At 45.2% G+C, this 21330-nt stretch overlaps 2 protein-coding genes across 6 annotated transcripts in view; both read right to left on the bottom strand.

Moving 5' to 3' along the window:
* SAAL1 (serum amyloid A like 1) overlaps positions 1–6513 on the bottom strand; it is a 49981-nt gene extending 43468 nt beyond the window's left edge. For 4 of the 5 annotated variants that reach the window (XM_062196415.1, XM_062196413.1, XM_062196414.1 and 1 more), the window contains exons 1-4: positions 6346–6513; positions 5218–5331; positions 3265–3348; positions 602–681 (exon numbers count right to left, since the gene is read on the bottom strand). In XM_062196415.1, the coding sequence (XP_062052399.1) occupies positions 602–681; positions 3265–3348; positions 5218–5331; positions 6346–6477 (410 nt within the window). In that variant the 5' untranslated portion in view covers positions 6478–6513. The remainder of the gene's footprint in view (positions 1–601; positions 682–3264; positions 3349–5217; positions 5332–6345) is intronic. The other variant, XM_062196417.1, reaches the window with a different exon arrangement.
* A 9891-nt stretch (positions 6514–16404) lies between these two features.
* LOC133763142 (serum amyloid A-3 protein) lies at positions 16405–20645 on the bottom strand. Its single transcript, XM_062196412.1, has 4 exons — positions 20560–20645; positions 19898–19992; positions 17026–17164; positions 16405–16668 (listed from the first exon to the last, which is right to left on the bottom strand). Exons 2-4 carry the CDS (start codon positions 19986–19988, stop codon positions 16530–16532), a joined length of 369 nt encoding a protein of 122 aa, XP_062052396.1. The 5' UTR covers positions 19989–19992; positions 20560–20645; the 3' UTR covers positions 16405–16529.
* Positions 20646–21330: the final 685 nt, after the last annotated feature.

The raw sequence follows: 21330 nt of genomic DNA, 5'->3' as shown, positions 1-21330 counted from the left end.
AGTTGATTATTTTGTATTGCCCGTAAATGATGCTATAAATATCCAAATGGCCCTTGGCAGAAAAGGGATCCCCATCCCTGTACCTAAAGCAACCATTAGGGTTTCTAACACTAAAAAACTCTCTGTTCAAAACTTCCCTGCATGTAGAAGAGAACTAGCTTCCAAGCAGAGGTGATCTATATTGTCTAGTCTGTTGGCAAGTACTACCCCTGATCAAAGCAGCTCTCAGGATGACACTATTTAATGACTCTAGTTGCTCTAGACTCTAGTTCTCAGAGTCTCTGTGTCTAAACTGCTTGGGATTCTGGTGAGCTGCCTTCATCTCCAGGTTTTATGACAGTGGCTCTTCCTCTATTAGGCTTACCACAGAGGACACTCTGGTCCCTCTGCCACTGAAGAAAACAGGCTAACATGCTATTCATGCCCACACATAGCATGGAAGCCCACAGCTACCATCAACACAGAACCAAGACCCCGGAGAGCATCTGTTAGGACAAAGAAGCATCACATTGCACATTTCCCTATCTTTCCTGTGTACTGGGATTTTCTTAGGTATAAAATATTAATCCATTAAAAATAATTATCACGTAACAATACTTACCCAAGATTTTTATCATTGCTGATGGACACACATATCTCCTGGAAACAGGCCATATTGCCCAAAATTCCAACACAGATTTCCTGCCAAGTCAAATTTCACAGGTCATAATGGTTCTGAAGTAAAAGTCAAATATATAAAAATAACAACCTGAACAAAACCTTTCACTGAACCAAGTTTAGGGGTGGGGAAATAAGGCAGGTTACAGAAATACACTGCCTGTACCCCAATGCTGACAGGCTTACAGTATCTGAGAAAGAATGAAAGACACAAGAAAAAGAAAGATCAAAGAGAGGATTATGGGATTAGAAATTTTTAAGATTGATTTATTTATTTTGGAGGTGGAGTTACAGAGAGAGGGAGAGACAGAGAGAAAGGTCTTCTATCCACTGGTTCACTCCCCAAATGGCCACAACAGCCAAAGCTGCGCTGAACTGAAGCAAGGAGCCACATGCAGAGGCTTTGCCTACTACACCACAGCGCTGGCCCTGGAATTAGAAATCTTATGGAGGAAATGAGCCTTAAATGATGGGTAGAACTTAAGATACTCAAGCAAGAAGATGTCCATATAATGGGAAAGGACCAGAGAAGGCAGGAAGGGACGATCTATACAGTTGGCACACATCTACCTAACAAAAAAGCACCCTGCAGTGGCACAAAGTGGGAAAAAATTAGGCAATAAATATAGCAGATGCACAGGATCCGTACTAAGCACTTGCAATGCCATGGTGAAGAGGTCAGACTTAGCCTGGGAGATTATCTGGAACCATGAAGGTTCTCAAAGAGGGCAGACAATACACTGAAACAGCATAATGCATTATAATAGAAAAAAGTTTAAAAGACTCTATCTCAGTAATAGCAGTCGTTGTTCATTAGCACTCACTATGACCAGGCACCACACTAAGTGCTCTTAGGGAGAACTGTGGGTCAATACATCTAAGAAAAACCCAGCAGAAAAGTCATAGAACTATCAAATCTTTATGTTACTATCAACAGATGAAAAAGGGTTCATCTGACCCCAATACAAGTGGAACATTCTACTACACAAAAACTTGGCTTTATTAAAACATAGTACTGGGACCAGTGGTATGGCGCAGTGGGTAAAAGCCCCAGCCAGCAGTGCCAGCATCCCATATAGGCACTGGTTCAAGTTCTGGCTGCTCTACTTCCAGTCCATCTCCCTAACGTGCCTGGGAAGGCAGCGGAGGATGGCCCATGTCCTTAAGACCCTGCACCAACGTGGGAAACCTAGAAGCTCCTGGCTCCTGGTTTCAGAATGGCTCAGCTCCAGACACTATAGCCACTTGGAGAGTGAAACAGCAGATAGAAGACCTCTCTCTCTGTTACTCTTTCAAATAAATAAAATAAAATCTTTAAAACGTACTACAGAATTCTCCATAATCTCCAGGGAAGAGGCAATATAGTATAGTGGTTATATTGAATTATGGCCCTGGTTCAATCCCCAGTTCCATTTCTTTACTAGTTGGGCATTCCTGGACACTGATTTTAACCTGAGATTTGGTTCTTTCATCTATATAGAGCATCTCATAGGAGTAGTAAAAACTAAATATCCAGAAAAAAAGCAGTTATTCATAATTACAACTATTCAAGAGACCTTTACTAATCTTCCATGATGTTCACAGCATATGGCAAATGAAATGGCAACAAAGCATAGAGTACAGAGATCTCAATTCAGTCTTCATCCACTGTTCATGCAGCTAACTATCAGCAGTGATCACTGAGCATGCACTTCTGTGGGAAGATGTGGAGAAAAAGTACACCCTGAGAAACAGATGTGGTACTGAGAGGGGATGGAAGGCCACTCAAGGGAGGCCCAGAGATGGCAGTCACAGTAATCTGACGAGAGGGAAGAGACAGGCCTGGCTAAACCAGGAGGACCATCTAGAAGGTAGATTTTATGCTGGAAAAGATAGTTTAGGTTCAGACTGTAGAAGTCCTGAGTAACAGCTGAGTTTTCTGAATAAAACAGAGAAATTAAATGAAAAACAGGATGTTTCATGCACTGATCCTGCTCTACTATAGATCAGCAGCATAACTCTGCTTACACCTATCTGGTTTCTGTTAAATGAAAAGTATTGGTTTCCCTCATCCAGTCCAAATCTATAATTCTGTGGCTCTAATAATTTCAAGTAGCACATTACCTAGCACCTGGCAATGTTCAATAAACATTTACAGACTGATATGTGGATTACAGCCAGGAAAACAATCAAAGTGAGAAAGAAACACCATTCCAGCACTATCTGGTATTATTGCTCCAAAGAGGAAAGCTTTAGAAATGTACACACTTCCTTTTTTTTTTTTTGACAGGCAGAGTGGATAGTGAGAGAGACAGAGAGAAAGGTCTTCCTTTGCTGTTGGTTCACCCTCCAATGGCCGCCGCGGTAGGCGTGCTGCGGCCGGCGCACTGCGCTGATCCGATGGCAGGAGCCAGGTGCTTCTCCTGGTCTCCCATGGGGTGCAGGGCCCAAGCACTTGGGCCATCCTCCACTGCCTTCCCAGGCCACAGCAGAGATCTGGAGTGGAAGAGGAGCGACCGGGACAGAATCCGGCGCCCTGACCGGGACTAGAACCTGGTGTGCCGGCACCGCTAGGCAGAGGATTAGCCTGTTGAGCCACAGTGCTGGCTAAAAAATGTACATACTTACTCTTAACCGAGGGCACTTGGATTTAGCCAGTACTCCCATGAATATGTCAGGAGCTTTAAATTCTTGGAGAAATAAAGCCACATCCTGAAAACAAAAAGGACCATTAACTTGGATGCTCAATATTTCTCTTTAAACCCATTAAAAAATTGTTAACTCCACATGCATATGCTCACATACCTCCTTTCAGACACAAGGGGGGAAAACAACAAAGGTTAGGAGTTATGTCAACAGATAAAAGTAGTGCAGGAGAGTCTTTTCTGGCATCTGGTCCCAAGACAATGTGAAGGCTCCTTAACTAATCTAAACCAACTAATGTATTCCAGAGGGTTGTCCTCCTCTTATTTTGTCCTGAATATGTTTACCTGAACAGATTTTATACTCACCAGGGATACTTATTAAAGTATTCAGACACATCTGCTGATTGTCAGGTATTACGCTAGAAGCTGAGGATACGAGAAAAGAGTAAAACTCTTAATTCCTGTCTTCTAAGAGCTAACAGGAACTGCTATTGGGCCATGCCCAAAATCACTTGTTTTCCAAACTTTCACGGCAAAAACATCTGATCACACCATAACTGTGACAGACTCACATCTTCTTCCATTAGCATTTGCCCAACTGCAGTACCTAAACAGGCATACTGCACAGGTGAATGAACCTAAAACATGTGGCCCCAAGTGGGTCAAACCTTGCCTAGGAATGCAAGACACACAAACTACATCAGGTAGCTGTAGGGGATGTGTACTATAAAAAACAGACCCAGAATTATGTTTCAGTTTATGATTCCAGGAGTAACATATGTGTGATCTAACAATACCAATAATAATAATAATAATAATAATGTCAGCAATAATTATGGCAATTAACATTTAATGAACAAATATTAAATGCCAGACACACTGAAATGGCTTGCATACTATCTCATTTAATTCTCAAAACAACCCCATGAAAGTCATTATTCTCTGCCCCATTACACTAATAAACAAAAGGGCCACAGCACCAGCCCCAACATTAAGGTTTCATGAGAGGAAACAAAGTAATGGGGCCAGCATTGTGATGTAATGGGTAAGGCTGCCATCTGTAATGTAACGAGTTCAAGTCCCGACTGCTCCACTTCTGATCCAGCTCCCTGCTAATGCACCCGGGAAAGCAGGAGAGGATAGCCCATTTGAAAAACACAGATGAAGCTCCTGGCTTCAGTTTGGTCCAGCCCCGTCCATTGTGGCCATTTGGGGAGTGAACCAATGGATGGAAGCTGTCTCCCTTTCTCTCCCTCTCTACGTAACTCTGCCTTTCAATTAAATAAAATAAATCTTAAAAAAACATACAAACATAAAAAGCAATAAAACTAAACAAATCCTCACACACAGAAAACTCTAAGCCCAGAGAGCTTTGCAGGTGAATTCCACTAACTATTTAAGGACGAGATAACATGAATTCCACACAAATCTTTCCTGAAAATCAAAGGGAAAACTTTCCAACACAATCCATGGGACAGCATTACCTTCATTTGAAAACCAAAGGCAACAAAATGAACATCTTTCATGAACACAGATGCAAGATTTCTAAATAAGATTTAGCAACTTGAGAAAAGATCAACACAGTTTATTATATTACCTAAAAAGTAAACCCACATGATTATTTCATTAGACTTGGGAAAAGCCTGACAAAATTTCAAACCCATTCCTGGTAAGACTCTCTCTCTCTCTCCCTCCTCCCCTCCCTCCCTGTAACTTTTTTTTTTTTTTTTGACAGGCACAGTTGACAGTGAGAGAGAGAGACAGAGAGAAAGGTCTTCCTTCCATTGGTTCTCCCGCAAATGGCCGCTACGGCCGGCGCACTGCACTGATCCGTAGCCAGGAGCCAGGTGTAATTCTTTCTTAAATAAACAACAACAAAAAAAATCATTTCTGCCTCCTCATCTTAAGTCTGTTGTTTTCTTTCCCAATCTCGTACCTCATCCATCGACATATCCCAAACTCTGCAGATTTCATTCTCCACTTCTTCATCAAGCTCCACCTGCGGCTCCTCATCCTCTGAGCCAGACTTGGCGTTTTCTGGGCTAACGATCTTCAGAAACAAAGAAAAGGGATGAACAGAAGTTGTCAATGGTACTCCCAAGACACGATATCACATAATCATCTAGAAGTCACAAAGACACTGTCCCCAAAACACCTTCTCTTATAAAAGTCTTGTTTTAAAAAATGAGTGCCTTGAGTGAATCATTCAACATTCACGCAATGTATACTGTTGCTAAGCACCGGGGTAGAAACACAAAGATGAATCAAGTATAATCGCCTGCTTTCCAGCAGTTTAGGATCTCTTGGGGGGAAGCAGGCTGCCAATTGAAAGAGAAAAGGCAAAGTGACTCAAATAAACTGGGAAGAGTCGTGGTGGCAAAAATAATGGGCCAATGACCTGTTCCTGAGGCACGCTAGGGAACACTTCTGCACAGATGTGATATTTCGGTTAAATCTTGGAGAGAGAGAGACCCGTTTGCCTTGTGACCAACCGCAAGGTACAGGAGTAGTTAGGAAAGGCTCAGCAGGTCAGGAGAAGGGCGAGTAGTTTAGTATTGATGGAACACTGAAGTCCAACCCCGTCACCCGCTCTGCGACCTTGTAGATCTTGTTTGTCCTACCTGCAGATACAATAACACGCGCAGAGCTACGATCACCTTAACGAAACTGAGACAGAAGCCTGAGCGGTTCCGAGACCTGCCCAAGTCACCCGGCTAGTAGGTGGAGCAAGCTGCATCTGCACGAGTCCGGAGCCACCATCGATCGCAGTACAACAAAAGTCCCCAAAATACGGGGACATAAACCCGGACCTGGGCTTCAGAAACGACAGAGCGAGCTATCTACATGGTCGTCCGTTTTCAGAGAATTCACGAACGTAAAATATGATTAACTGCAAGCATTCCAGCATCCCTGCGGCTACACTGCCCTGGGGGCTGAGAGGCGCCCGGGGCGGGGGGCGAGCCTTCCGCGGGCGCCAGGGGAGGCGTGGTCGCGGGGATGGCGGCCGGTGGGGCAGGCGCCGCCGCCAGAGGCGGGCCGCCGGGCCCGAGGGCTGCTTCCACACCTGGATAAGCCCGCTGAGGACGCCGAAGAGCCAGTGCTTACTGTAGACCGTGCTCCCTACGCAGTCTCCCCCAGCCACCGCATCCTCCCCGTTGTCCTCACTCGGCGGCGGCGGCGAGGGATTGCGGTCCATGACTCTGTCGCGCGGGAAACGCGCCGGAAGCCGCGGAGGAGGCGAGAGGCGTCCTCGCGCCAGAGCGCCCGGAGCGCGCTGCGCGGCTCCCGCCACAGCGCCTCCTGCTGCCTGGAGCGCGCACTGCCTGAGGGCCAGTCCAAGCCGACCCTAAGGAGCGGTCCCGGCCTGTTTCTCCAGTCCTCTTGTCCTCACTGAGCGGACAAGCTGTTTCTCCAGTAGCTCCTTCCTGACTGGAGGAGGGGAGTCAGAGAACAGGCCGATGTCTTTGGTACAAAACCTAAAGAGAAGACAAGAAACTATGGGACCCATTCTAAATGCCTTCTGGTCCTGGAGCCCGCATTGCCATTGCTGAAGAGCTTGGTAAGTTCTCATTCTTCTCCCGGGTGTGGAGTCCTGGGTGCGGTAAGACGCCGGTAAGAATGCGAGGATTGGCAGCTGGCGGTTGGCCTTGTGACTAAGGTGCCAGCCTCCCCATGTTGGAGTACCTGGGTCCCAGTCTTAGCTCTGGACTGCAACTTCCTCCTCGTGCAGACCTTGGGAGGCAGAGGTGATGAGTAACTGAGCCCCTGCCACCCGTGGGGGAGACCTGGATTGAGTCCCCGACTCTCGGTTTCAGCCCCAGGGAGCGGCTATTGCCTCCATTTGGGAAGTGAACCAGAGAATAGGATCTCTCTCTCTCTACCGCTCAACTTGGAAAAAAATTAAAATTCTGAGGTAATCCATTAAGTGCAGTTAGGTCCTATCCATGTTTTTCAGCTATGTGCAGGTTGTTTTTGTTTGTTTGTTTGTTTTTTGACAGGCAGAGTGGACAGTGAGAGAGAGAGAGACAGGGAGAAAGGTCTTCCTTTTTGCCGTTGGTTCACCCTCCAATGGCCGCCGCGGTAGCGCGCTGTGGCCGGCGCACCGCGCTGATCCGAAGCCGGGAGCCAGGTGCTTCTCCTGGTCTCCCATGCGGTGCAGGGCCCAAGCACTTGGGCCATCCTCCACTGCACTCCCTGGCCACAGCAGAGAGCTGGCCTGGAAGAGGGCCAACCGGGACAGAATCCGGCGCCCTGACCGGGACTAGAACCTGGTGTGCCGGCGCCGCTAGGCAGAGGATTAGCCTGTTGAGCCACGGCGCCGGCCTATGTGCAGGTTTAATGGGGACTGAATTATGAAATTTAGAGATTCCTCGTTTAGGAAAAGCAATAAAACATAAATATTAAGTTAGTTACAATAGTAAATAAGAGAAATTACAAATTTTAAATAGTTGACAAGTACCACACACATCATAAAAATCAAAATAATATCCAAATATTGTTGTTAACAAACACCCTAACATGCTTCTGCAATCTTTTAAAAAAATTTTTTTTATTTGAAAGACAGAAGAGAGAGAGAGAGAATATCTTCCATTCCCTGAGAATATCTTCCATTCTCTTTCGTTTCTCCAAATGCCTGTAACAGTCAGGGCTGTGTCAGGCTGCAGCCAGGAGCCACGAACTCTATCCAGGTCTCCCATGTTGGTGGCAGGGACCCAAGTACTTGATCCATTACCTGCTGCCTCCCAGAGTTCACATTAGCAGGAAGCTGGATTGGAAGTGGACCCAGGACTCAAACCCAGGCACTCCAGTATGGAATGGAGGTGTCCCAAGGGGTGATTGCCCACTGCACCAAATATCCACCTCTAATCCTTTATTAAACATAATTTTTGCTGAGATTTCTTTGATCAACTTTCTATATGCCTTTGACCTTGTAAGATCATTTCTGTATATAAAAAATAGATAATTCTGTCTTTAGCTTGACTGATTGACTTATGTTATTGTTGGTAGTTTAGGAAAGTTTTATTTTAGGAGTGGGCATTTGTCATAGCAGTTAAGATGCCTCTTCGGACACCCTCATCACATATGAAAGTGCCTGCGCTCAAGTCTCACGTACATTCTCAATTTCAGAACACTCTGGAAGGTAGCAAGTGATGGCTTAAATGTTTGGGTCCCTGCCACCCATGAGGGACACCCAGATTAAGATCCACCCTCCCAGATTCAGCCTGGACCAGTGCTGGCTGTTGTGGTCATTGGATGGAGAATCTCTGTCTCTGCTTTTCAAATAAGTAAAAAAAGAACATTTTCTTTCAGCTTCACAATTCCTTGTTGGTAATACTGTGAATTTTTGACTGTTGTTAAATTTGAGAAACCTCTGTCAAAGGGAGAACTCCCATTTTGACCAGCATTCAGTGAGCACCAAATCTTGCACTTCCAGTTTTACAGTTACATGTCTGACTCTGTACATTTCAAGTATATTTCTCACCAGTTACCCATATACTTCTGGACTGAGCCCTATGGGATGTGTTCATGTTTCCCTATGTCTCCTGACCCTGCACCTGTGAATCCCTGCCATAAGTAGTAGCAGCAGCCTACATAAAAGCCATTCCTCCTCCAAGATAGCAAACCACTTATATTCCCAACTCAACCTGTCCTTAGTCAAATCCAAAATGCCTGTAACTCCAGTGTCACTCAACCCAGGAGGAACTATGATGGTGAGGAGGTAGAGTGGACTGAGTAAGAGGCATTCACACCCTGCAGTTAAAGTAGCTTTCTTTTTTTTTTTTTTAAGATTTTATTTGTTTTATTTGAGAATTAGAGTTACAGACAGTGAGAGGGAGAGACAGAGAAATGTCTTCCTTCCGTTGGTTTACTCCCCAAATGGCTGCAATGGCTGGAGCTGCGCCGATCCAAAGCCAGAAGCCAGGCGCTTCTTCCTGGTTTCCCACATGGGTACAGGGGCCCAAGGACTTGGGTCATCTTCTACTGCTTTCCCAGGCCATAGCAGAGAGCTGGATTGGAAGAGGAGCAGCCAGGACTAGAACCGACGCCCACATGGGATGCCGGCACCGCAGGCAGAGGATTAACCCTCTGTGCCAGGGTGCTGGCCCCTAAAGTAGGTTTCTTTTGTACGTTTTACAGAGCTGGTTGACCATGTGAACACTTTGCTAGAATCTTTCCCAGGGACTTAGAATGATTCCAGAGCAGGGAAGGGCCCTGAAGCTTAAGCTTCATCAGGTGCACAGGGGTCCAGCAGCACAGTACAGAAGTCCTGCAGGAGGCAGGGTGAGTGAGTGTGGCACTATTGTGAGATGCCTGTATTTCTGGGCCATCCACTCAATGTCCCTCAATCATTGTGCCAACCAAAATGTCTCCCGAGATATGCAAGAGCTGGGGTGAAAATGAAGGTGGATGCAGTACTGTCCATGCTGAGAACCGAGTTTAACTCCTTATCCCTGGAGGAGATACATTTTGGGAACTATGCTCCTGCCATTCTCTAAGGAAGTGGCCAATTTAATAGCATCCCTCATCCCTCAAGGTCTAATTCAGAACTTTGCACTGCAAAAGAGGCACAAAGGGAAACCTGCTGAGAAATCTTCCTTGACGTCTTGTGGAGTATGGTTTTCTGGAGCCAACTGACTTCTGGAACCATCCTTTGGAGGACAGGTGGGGTGTAGGGGACTGATGGCTCAGCTGAACTGTGTGTGTTTTACAGGCTGCTGTTGAGTGTTTTGCTGAGTAGTATATCTTTTGCAAAGTAGTGTGAGCTGTTTTTGTAGAAGAAAAAAACTCTTGGGCAATTCTGTTGTAAGGATTTGATTTATTAACTGAAATTTTGTATTTAGTTGTGATTATTTATCACCTGATTTTAAAATGTTGCCTTCTGGGACATCTAGTAAAAGATTTCTCAAACAAACAGGTCTGTGATCAGTCTTGCAGTTAAGAATGGGCCTTCCTGGGATGAGATGCAATGTGTGGCTGACTGAGGATGGTCACAAAAAATAGGGCAATTCTGAGCAGACCTGTGGAGGAAGTGTCTGAAAGATGAATGTACTGATTTTCATTCAGAGTTACTAACTTAGCGATAGGAATTCCAGGGGCCCCTGGATAGGAAAGAAAAATATAGCAAAGAAGAACTACATGGTGTAAGTCTCTAGGAGCTCTGAGGGAGGGGGACACTGAGGGAGGATGTGGGGGGAACATATACAAAATGTAATCTACAGATGTTGTTGAGTCTGCCCAACAAACCTGATTGAACACTATGCACACTTCTGTGCAAAATAAGCTACTCCAATGTCAGTTCCCTGGTTGGTTCATATAGCCTGCCTCATTAACATACTGCCTTCTAATTAGTTGGTATACTGCCCTCTGATTGGTTGTTACCCCTGCCTTCGGATTGGCTGTTACTCTACTCATCCTCTTATTGGTTAAATCTGGATCCAGTTTTAGAAAGGAACCAATCAGAGAGAGCCACTTTGTGTATAAAAGAGACAGTGCTGGTAAGCTTCTTTGGCAACTCTTCCCTTGAGTCCCCCTCCTGAGTGCTGTGGCAGGAAGGTTTCTCACTTTAAGTAAATCTTGTTTTGCTCACTGTTCCTGTCCACATGGAAATTCTTCATTGTGAAACAAGAACTGAGATTACCTCGTCATTCTGCAACATTACTGAGTCAGGAAAATCAAGGAATATTAATAAGAGCCACAGAATATTTTAATGGTAGCCATTTAGTCACTGCATCTATATACATCTATATATAGAGAGAGATATAAATTTATATAAATTTACTCAACAGATCTTTATTTAGCGTCACTATCTCATTGGAAACATAGGCATGAGGAAGGTAGACCAGAACCCTGATCTCAATTAACTTGGGCTAAGGGAGAATAAGGCAAGAAAGAAGTAAATAGCTGGACAAAATCATTTCAGTGATAGGTGCATGTATTATTTTTTTAAGTTTTTATTTAATGAATGCATTTTTTCATAGGTACAACTTTAGGAATATAATGGTTCTTTCCCCCATACCCACCCTCCCACCCTAACTCCCATCCCACCTCCATCTCCCTCACCCATCTCCTTCTTCATTATGGTTCATTTTCAGTTTGATTTTATATACAAAGGACCAACTCCATTTTAAGCATAGATTTCAACAGTTTACACACACACACACGACATGTAGAGTACAATTTGAGAACAAGTTTTGTAGTCTATTCTCATAGTACAACTCATTAGGGATGGAGGTCCTACATGGTGAGCAAGTGCGCACTGACTTCTGTTGTTCCTTTAACAATTAACACTCTTATTTATGAAGTCAGTGATCACCAAGGCTCTTGCCATGAGCTTCCAAGGCTATGGAAGCCTTTTGTGACCACAGACTCCATCAATATTTGGACATGACCATAAGCAAAGTGGTTGTTCTCTCCTCCCTTCAGAGAAGAGTACATCCTTCTTTGATGCCCCATTCTTTCCACTGAGGTCTCACAGAGATCCTCCATGTAGGATATTTTTTGCCACAGAGTCTTGGCTTTCCACATGCATGTATTATAAAGAAAGTGAAATAGGGTGATATGATACAGCATGCAGACTTGTCTCGCGAGGCCCGTGCACTGTGGGATGGTGGGGCAATGGCAATCTTTTTTTTTTTTTTTAAGATTTATTGATTTATTTGAAAGTCAGAGTTATACAGAGAGAGAAGGAGAGGCGGAGAGAGAGAGAAATCTTCTTCCACTGGTTCACTTCCAATTGGCTGCAATGGCCAGAACTGCGCCTATCCGAGGCCAGGAGCCCGAAGCTTCCTCCAGGAATTCCACATGGGTGCAGGGACCCAAGAACTTGGTCCATCTTCTACTGCTTTCCCAGGCCATAGCAGAGAGCTGGATTGGAAGTGGAGCAGCTGGGTCTCGAACCAGCGGACAGCATTCTTCAACAAGAAGCACTGGAGACAAGTTTCAGTGAACATTAACCATAAAGCAGCCTTTTAAAGGGCAGGCAGAAAGGGCTTAGGTAATTCAAGGCAACACTGATTCTGTAGGATAGAGCAAATATTGGTGCCACTATGCTTCTCCAATCAGCTTGAAAGTCAAGTAGGCTAAGGTAGCCTTCCTGATGGGCCTGGATTACCTGATTGGTTGGGGTGGAGGAAATGTACCTGGGGCTCCTGCCGCCTGCCAACAGTCAGGTTGACCCCCTGTGTGGGCAGTCTCCCAACCAGGTACAGGATCACCACATAGTGTTTGAAGGGGCTGGGAATTTATTCGGATAGGTGATGGAGATGACTCCTCTGATGAATTAACTTACACTTTGACACGGCTGAGAACAATTCATTTTTAATTGAAAATGAAACTCGATAAAGGGCGGGATGGGAGAGGGAGAGGGGAGGGCCACGGGAGGGAGGGAGGTGGGGCGGGGAGCCATAATAATACAAAAGTTGCACTTTGTAAATTCACATTTATGAAATAAAAAAAAAAAAAGAACATTTACCTTTTGACAAAACGACCAAAGAAACAGCCTTGTCCCCCACCTGCCACCCTCATCACTGAGCTTGTCCTATCTCCGACTCTCACCTCCAAGGGTCAGGTCATCATCCAGCATGAAGGAGATTCCCAGGCAGAGCAGATGAGACCAAGAGCAGTCACCCTGCATTTCTACAGAGTGAACACAGCTGAGCAACAGGTAACAACCCTCTCTGGCAGCCATTTGTAAGTTTATGTGATGCTGCCTGAAATGAGAGTGTTGGGAAGCATCACTAACACCCCCAAAAGCCATCCTGCAGGGAGCTGCCACACCCTAACACCTCCTTCACAGACCTGTGGTGAGAACCAAAGGAGATGACCTAAAGACTTGGAAAGCAGAGCTCTTACTCACCTCTGACCCCACTTGAAATAAGCACCAAAGATTCTAGAGACAGGCCTCTCATCTTCCGATGTCTGCCAGTAAATACAACCTCTACCTGTTAAAACAAGGTTTCATGAAACAATATATCTGTGTTTGTGTATAACTAAAAATGGGGCTGGGGCTGGGGTTGTGGCGTAGCAGATTAAGCCATTGTCTGCACTGCCAGCATCCCAAATGGGTGTTAGTTTGAGTCCGGGTTGCTCCACTTCCTATCTCTCACCCTGTCTCTCTTTGTCTCTATGTAATTTTACCTTTCAAATAAATAAATAGATCTTTAAAAAAAAATTGTGTGAAACAGTGCTAATCCTTGATATAGAGCCTCTGATATTTTCTCTCATGGTCTAGTTAGTTGGTTCTGTGTCTTTTGAAAATGTTGGTAATATCCCCTAGATTGATTTCAAGCTCAATAATGGAGTGCTACTTTAAAAATGAGAGATCTTATCAAATTGTTCTGCAAAGTGACTGTGCTACTGTGAAACTCTCCTTCAGTGTGCAAAACTTCCCATTTCTCTACAGTCTCATCTATACTTGGACTTGTCGAGTTCAAAAGATTTTTTCAGACTTTGTAGAGTTGAAATAGTAATTCGTATTGGTTTTATTTTATATATCTCTGATTTTTAGTAAATCACAGTTGAGTGTTTCTTCATATTTTTCCTTCTGTTTTATTTCTTGTTTTGTGTCTGTTCCTATCTTTTGCCCAATTTTTCCTTTCTTTCTAATGGACTCAACAGGACTTTTTATTCTGGGTACTAAACCCATATGAGTTCTGCATCACAAATATCTTCTAACATGAAGCTTTACTATTTACTTATTTATTTTTATTTATTTGAAAGGCGGAAAGACAGAAAGAAAGCTCTTGTCCTCGGGTTCACTCCCCAAATGCCCACAACATTCAGGGCTAGGTCCAGCAGGTTGAAGCCAGAGCCAGGAATTCAGTCCAGGTCTCCCGCGTGGCAGGGGTCCAAGTACTTGAGTCATCACCTGCTACATCCCAGGGTGCACATTTAGCAGGAAGCTGGAATGGGGAGCAGAGTCCAGAATGGAACCCCAAGAGCTTTGATATGGAATGTAGGCATCCCAAGCTGCATCTTTTTTTTTTTTTTTTTTTGTATTTGTATGTACCTCATAAATACAACATTAGGAACACAGTAATTCTTCACACCACCCCTGTCCTCCCACCCATCCCTCCCCTCCCCCATTTGATCCAAGAAAGAAAAAAGAAAAGAAAAAATGGAGTAAAAAAACAGAGAACCGGTCCTCAGCAGTCTACACAAGGACTGCTCTTTGTTATTGCCAAGCTGCATCTCAACCACCGTGCCAGTGCTCACCCTTATTTACTTGTGACAAAGGAGACAGTAGGAATGGAGAGTTCCCAGAAAGAAACTGCTCCCTCCAGAAACAGTTTGCTAGGGCTTTCCAGAAAGGATTAGGAGATGTCTGAGATGTAGAAAAGTGGGAATGGAAGGGCTTTTCTCTTTTTCCATATGCTTCGTCATATGTTGCATATTCAAATATATGACTGGAGGAGGGGCATTGTGGTGTAGCAGATTAAGCTGCTGCTTATGATGCCAGTATCCCATACTGGAGTGCTGGTTCGAGTCCCAGCTGCTCTACTTACCATCCAGCTCCCTGCTAAGGTGCCTGGGAAAGCAATAGATGATGGTTCAAGTACTTGGATCCCTACCACCCATGTGGGAAGTCTGGATGGAGTTCCTGACTCCTGGCTTTGGCTAAGGCACAGCCTTGGCTGTTGCAACCACTTGAGGAGTGAATCAGCTGATGAAAGATCTCTCTCTCTTTCTCTCTCCTACTCTTTCAGATAAGTAAGCACATCTTTATTTTATTGTTTTTAGATTTATTTTATTTGAAAGACAGAATTACAGAGAGGGAGAGGGAGAAAGAGCGAGAGAGAGGTCTTCCATTTGCTGCCTCACTCCCCAAATGGCTACAACGGCTGAGGTTGGGCCAGGCCAAAGCCAGGAATCAGGAGCTTCTTCTGGGTCTCCCATGTGGGTTCAGGGGCCAAGCACTTGGGCTGTCTTCCACTGCTTTTCCAGGCACATTAACAGGGAGCTGGATTGGAAGTAAAGTAGCCAGGACTTGAACCAGCACCCATATGGGATGCCCATGCTGCAGGCAGCTGCTCAACCCACTGCATTGCAATGCCAGACCCTGTAAGTTGTTTTTTTTTTTTTAATAAAGAATTATTGATTTAAAAGTATTCTTAAATTTATTTGAAACTAATAGAAAGACAGAGATTCCTATCTGCTGGTTGGTTCCCCAATGCCTACAACAGCCAAGGCTGGGCCAGGCCAAAGCTGGGATCCAGGAACTCAATCTGTGTCTCCTGCGTGGGTGGTAAGGACCCAAGTAATGGAACAAAGACATAAGCCTCAACCTGAGTCTTGGGTTTCTTGTTGCCCCTGCCTTCTTTCAAGAGATGAGTTCATGAGTTCCGTCTCACACCCTGTATTGTTCCCCACCCGACCCCCTGCATTCTTCCTCAGGTTTGGAAGCCAGTGTGCCAAACCTGAAGAACCAGTATGGAGAAGCTCATCTCTGCCTACTGCCCACACCCCCACCCCTAGCCCACCAAAAATATAAAAGCCTGCTGGGGTTGAGGCCTCTGGCACGTGTTCATACTTTGAGCCTAATGGCAATTGGTCGACCTCTGTGGATTTATTTTCTCTGAATAAATTCAGTCTGGCTGCGAGTTCGTGGTCTGTATCCTCTCTGTTCTGCACTGCTTTTCCTAACATTTTGGTGCCCTGTGTGAAGAGGCACCAATCTGCACTCTTTTCCTAGCACCAAGTGCTTGAGCCATCACGGCTGCCTCCCGGCAGGAAGCTAGACTGGGGAGCAGAACTGGGACGTGAACCTAGGCACTCTGATGTGGGATGTCGGCTTCCCAAGTGACATCTTAACTGCTGCACTGAGCACCCTCCCAGAATTTGTTGATTTTTATCTAGTTTTAAACTTTATTGCTAAGGTTATTCATAGATTCTCTTACTATCATTTCCATTTTATGGACCATATAAGTATAGACTTATGGTTGGCCCATGTTACGATTCATATAACATGGTCTATGTATGGATAATTTCTTCCCCAGTTCCTACTATTTTTTTTTTACTAGTGCCTCATCTCCATCTTTTTTAAATAAAAAAATGCCAATGGTATAGACCATGCCCAAATTCCCAGGAAGACTGTCATCTGCTATTTCCAGAATCCAACAACAAATTTGATTTCACAAGCATTTATTAAGCAATTTTATACGTTCTCTACCAAGTGCTAGAGATACAGAATTCTACTTCAGCAGTGTCCCAGCAGGCTCAGTTCTCCTGAGCGAGGTGGGAGCAGGGAGCTCAGTATTTGTCGGGCAGGCCCTTAGGTCTGAAGTGATTGGGGTCGTTGCCACTGCGGCCCCATCGGTTGGCAGCCTGGTCGGCTTCCGTGTCCTCTGCTCCACGGCCTATGAGTTTCTGATAGTTCTCTCTGGCATCGCTGGAATTGAGGCAGAAATCGAGTGGTCACCAGGTTGGTTACCCCAAGTCCTCCTCTTTCCAAGGGCAGGCTCTGAGAGCAGCCCAGCAAGGTACAGGCAGAGGGGCTTCGGCACTGACCCTGCCTGGCCTACTCAGTCCCCAGAGGCCCTGCCGAGCCCAGGCTGCTTATCCTCATGCGGATGGACAGCACCAGCTGGGGACGGGAACTGCGCATTGCCACCAGCCACCCAGAACCACACTAAGCCCAGAGAGGAAGCATGGGCAAGACAGGAGCAGTCACAGCCTCTAGAGCACTCTTCTACAAGGCAGTCAAGCTCTGTTCACCCAACCCTGCCCTCCCCGGGAGCCCAGTTACCTGATCACTTTGGCAGCCCAGACACCCCCAGGGCCCCTTTGGGCAGCGTCATAGTTTCCCCGGGCATGGAAGTACTTGTCAGAATTTTTGTAATTGGCTTCTTTCATGTCGGAGTAGGCTCTCCACATGTCCTTAGACCCTGGGAAGAAAGAGAATGATGAAGATGATCACATCTTGGCAAAATAGAGGAATAAAGGACTTTCCTCTTCCCAGCTCTAAAGATGTCAACCTTTGACAAGGTCCTTGGTTGAAATGAATATTCCTTTACTTTTCCCTTCCCTGGGCTAGTGTACTGGGACTCATACTGGGTGCAAGCTGTATTCTATTTGATTCCATCCTAAGTCCCAGTTCACAAATCCCGGCTCCTCACCTTAGGTCACTCTTTTGTTTTTGACCACATGTGTGATGCATGGAAGGAAGACATGCATTGGTTGTTAAGGGACATTTCACTGTGCAATGAGTCTTGACCTGCAAAGACCCAGGGAACCTTCTGTCCTGAGCCCGAGAACACAGAGGCTTCCCAGGGAGGCTGCAGACACACCACGCTTCCAACCTTGCCAGTGGGAGAGATTCATCCCTGTGGTTAGAGTCAAGGGTAACTCAGGCCTGCACACTTTTGGACATTCAGGGAAATGTTTGAAGCTGGCCAACCATCAGGATTGAATCAGCAAGCTCTACAGAGAGTGCTAAAGAAACTGGGAGATCGGGTGCAGCAAAAGGGCAACTGACCCACAAGTTCAAAACGCTGAGTGTCCTTCCCAGTGAAATGGAAGAGTACTTCCCGCCTCATGGTGGTTGTGCAGAAGAACTGAGAAAATTTGAGTGTGGTGTCTAGAACATCCTAGGCACTCAATAGTTCATTGCTTCACTTCCCTGGTCCTTAGGAAAAATGAACAAGAAAAGAAAAAGGAGTGTCCTAAGGTGAGGAGCCGGGATTTGTGAACTGAACGAATCTGATGAAGTTAGAGTTCAGTGACCCAGACCTTTTAAAATTAGCGGGTCAAGAAAAGGGGGAAATCGAACATTGACTTATAATTGTTTACATAAATTCTCTGAGATAACTTATCTCCATGATATGTATGCATTATTTCTGGCCCTTGGGTGGATTAATTTATTGAGAGTTACATATTTTGCTCCACTAATTCCCTCTGAGTTCCTGATTTAGATGGATCCTGGGCATCCACACTGGCTTAATAGATATTTCCAAATTGCCTTTCATCTTTTAGCACTTGCAAAGCAGCAAAGCCAGAGGGAGCAGTTGTCAATATTTACAGTGTGTAACAATTCAGTTGGGTATTTGATAAAGGCCAGATTGCCAAACTCCTACCCCAGAGACTCTGACTCGTGGAAGGGGAGTGTGGGGTAAGAACCTACATTTTACAGAGCTCCCAGACCCCCAGTGATTCCTCATGCAAGTGGTCCTAGAACAACCCTTTAAATCATTGACCTCAGGAATGAAAGTTTTAGCTGGGTATGTGAGAATATAGATAGAATTAACCGAAAATCCTTAAAACAAATATTTTGAGACTATATCAGGAAAATAATAATATCTGGAATTTCAAACAGTGCATCCTGAAAATGAGAATTTGCCACTTAGCCATTGCTATTGGTTTCCTGGCCATGTCCCAGCCCCAGCAGATCTGCTGCAAAGGTAATTCATTGTATTTTTTACAGTGGAAAGGAAAGCTAGAAGTGCCTCCCTAAGACACTATATCATGACTGCTTGCCATTCCCCCAGTAAAGAATGCAGTGGGTGGGACTGGTTTTGTGGCATAGTGGGTAAAGCCTATATAGGATGCTGGCCTGTGCCGCAAGCGTCCTGTATGACCACCAGTTGAGGTCCCGGATGCTCCACTTCTGACCCAGCTCCCTGCTAATGGCCGGGGAAAGCAACGGAAGATGGCCCAAGTGTTTGGGCCCCTGCACCCATGTGGGAGACCTGAAAGAAGCTCCTGGCTTCAATCTCGCCCAGCCTTGACCAAAACAGTCATCTGGCTTATGAACCAGTGGATTGAAGCTCAATAGCTTCTCTCTCTCTGAACCAGTGGATTGAAGCTCAATAGCTTCTCTCTCTCTCTCTCTCTCTCTCTCTCTCTCTCTCTCTCTCCTTTTCTCTCCCTCTCTCTCCCTCTCTCTCCCTGGTAACTCTGCCTTTCAAGTAAATAAAATAAATCTTTCTAAAAAATAGAATGGGATATGTGTTCAAAATCCCTCCCTGTGTGGTTAAGAGTGAGGTCTGAAGAGCAAGGCTACTTGGGTTCAATCCTGTTCTGCTTTGGGATATCTTAGGTACCTTAGTCTATTTGTGCCTCAGTTTCCCTACTAAAGACTAATACTGGTGCCTGAATCACAGAATTAAAGGATGAAAATTCATTCATTCAGACACGTAAAGGTCTTTGAACTGTGCCTAGCACAGATCACAGGCTCAGTTATCTCCGTTGTGGTGAGACTGGGGACTGTGCTATTGTGTACGTGGTTGGGAACTGTGCTGGCTCTGTTCAGGCTCCCTGTGAACAGTATCCACATATCTGATGCAACCATTTTATGGCCACCCAAGAGGCACAGAAATGAGCTGTCCCTGAGTCCCACTTATATGAAGGGAACCCACATCCCTGAATTCCAAGTCTCTCTCACACTAGTGCTGAAAAATTGTGACTCAAACCGTACGTGGCCTGAGACCTGGAGTCCTCCTAGAAGAATGTCAACACTGAGCAGAAAAGCCAGGGGGAACTCCTGTTAGGAAAAGCCATCATCCTCCTCTTTCCATTTGTAGCTTCACTAGCGCCTTTGCCCAGTGAGGATGTGACCTCTGCCCAGGTGACTCCTGGGGACAGCCAGATGAAGCCTCCTGTCTCCATTGTGTGGTCCTTACCTTGACCAGCTTCCTTGAGGAAAGTTAACCATTCACGGCTGTTGACGCCCAGGATCAGGAAGCAGAAAATGATGCTGATGGAAAGCTTCATCTTGCTGTGGAGCAAGGACGAACAAACAAGAATGATATGTGAGTGTTTTTCTTTTTTTTGTAATGTTGACCCATTCTTGTATTCAACGAATAAAACACACTCAATTTTATAGACACACATGAGTGTACAATAAATAAATAATAATACTGATTCAGAAGACCTAATTCTCCATTTCCACTTGTTTAATTGGAATCCCAGTATCTGAGAGACTGCAATGAACCTGTAGTATAAACCACTTCCCATTTCAATTTTTCCTTATCAGCCCTGAAACCCAGTGGCACAGGAAGTTTCCAAAGAAGTAATTGGAGACCTTGTGACCAATCTATGCAATTACTTGAGTTAAACAATCAACACCTATTTGTAGAATGCCTACTTCATCCATCACTGACCTGACACAGCAGAAGCACAGAACAAAACCCCTACTCAAAAACTGGTTCACATCTGGTGAATTTTAATGATCAGAGTAGCAAATCAAGTGCAGATGCAGAGAGAGCTGAGAATGGAGCACGAGAACGCTGGAGGGAAGAGAATCTCCAAAGACTGAAGTTGTTGGCAAGTTCCAGCGGCTTACCTCTGGCTGTCAGATCCTGCCCAAGCCTCTGGTGAAGATGAGCTGCCTGAGCCGCCTGCTGGAGAGAAGCGGCTGGTGCTATATATACTGGCACTTTGCTGAATGAGCAAACCTCTCCTACTCTTGTGCAATCCCTCAAAACATGAGGGTTTCTCCTGAGACAGACTTGGTTTTCCCAGATTGAGCAATGTGGTGAATTTCAGGACTGTAGTAAGTTAGAGTTTTCTGCCTATTTCCAAAACATTTCCTCTAAGGGAAAGCCCTTTCACAACAATGCAGTGACAACTTACTATGAAGGAAGTCAACATTAGAAAAAGAGATTTTTTTTTTTAATTTAAAAAACAAAACAAGAAAAGGAAGAAATGACTGTGTGTGCCAGTTTTGCTGCAAATATAGTGTTTTGTCAGACTTTGTGTTAAATCTTTGTTAAGCAAATTGTTAAGAATGATGTACTATAATTTTAATGATCTGTGGCTATTTTAAAATTTATTGTATAGGGGCCAGCACTGTGGTGCAGTGGGTTAATGCCCTGGCCCGAAGCTCTGGCATCCCATATGCTGGTTCTAGTCCCGGCTATTCCACTTCCGATCCAGCTCTCTGCTGTGGCCTGGGAAAGCAGTAAAAGATGGCCCAAGTCCTTGGGCCCCTACACCCATGTGGGAGACCCGGAGAAGGCTCCTGGCTCCTGGCTTCGGATCGGCGCAGCTCCAGCTGTTGTGGCCAGTTGGGGAGTGAACCATCGGATGGAGGACCTCTCTCTCTCTCTCTCTG

This window comes from Lepus europaeus, chromosome 7 (genome assembly GCF_033115175.1).
Source record: "Lepus europaeus isolate LE1 chromosome 7, mLepTim1.pri, whole genome shotgun sequence".
NCBI lineage: Eukaryota > Metazoa > Chordata > Mammalia > Lagomorpha > Leporidae > Lepus > Lepus europaeus.
Note: the sequence above shows the minus strand (reverse complement) of the source record. Positions and strands in the feature narration are given on the sequence as shown.

Excerpts from the sequence above, each read along its gene's own strand:
- LOC133763142 (XM_062196412.1), bottom strand. The coding sequence starts at position 19,988 with ATGAAGCTTTCCATCAGCATCATTTTCTGCTTCCTGATCCTGGGCGTC. Across the intron at positions 17,165-19,897 it reads CCTCAAGGAAGCTGGTCAAG|GGTCTAAGGACATGTGGAGA; the intron begins GTAAGGACCACA and ends CTTTCTTCCCAG. Across the intron at positions 16,669-17,025 it reads TGGGCTGCCAAAGTGATCAG|CGATGCCAGAGAGAACTATC; the intron begins GTAACTGGGCTC and ends CCTCAATTCCAG.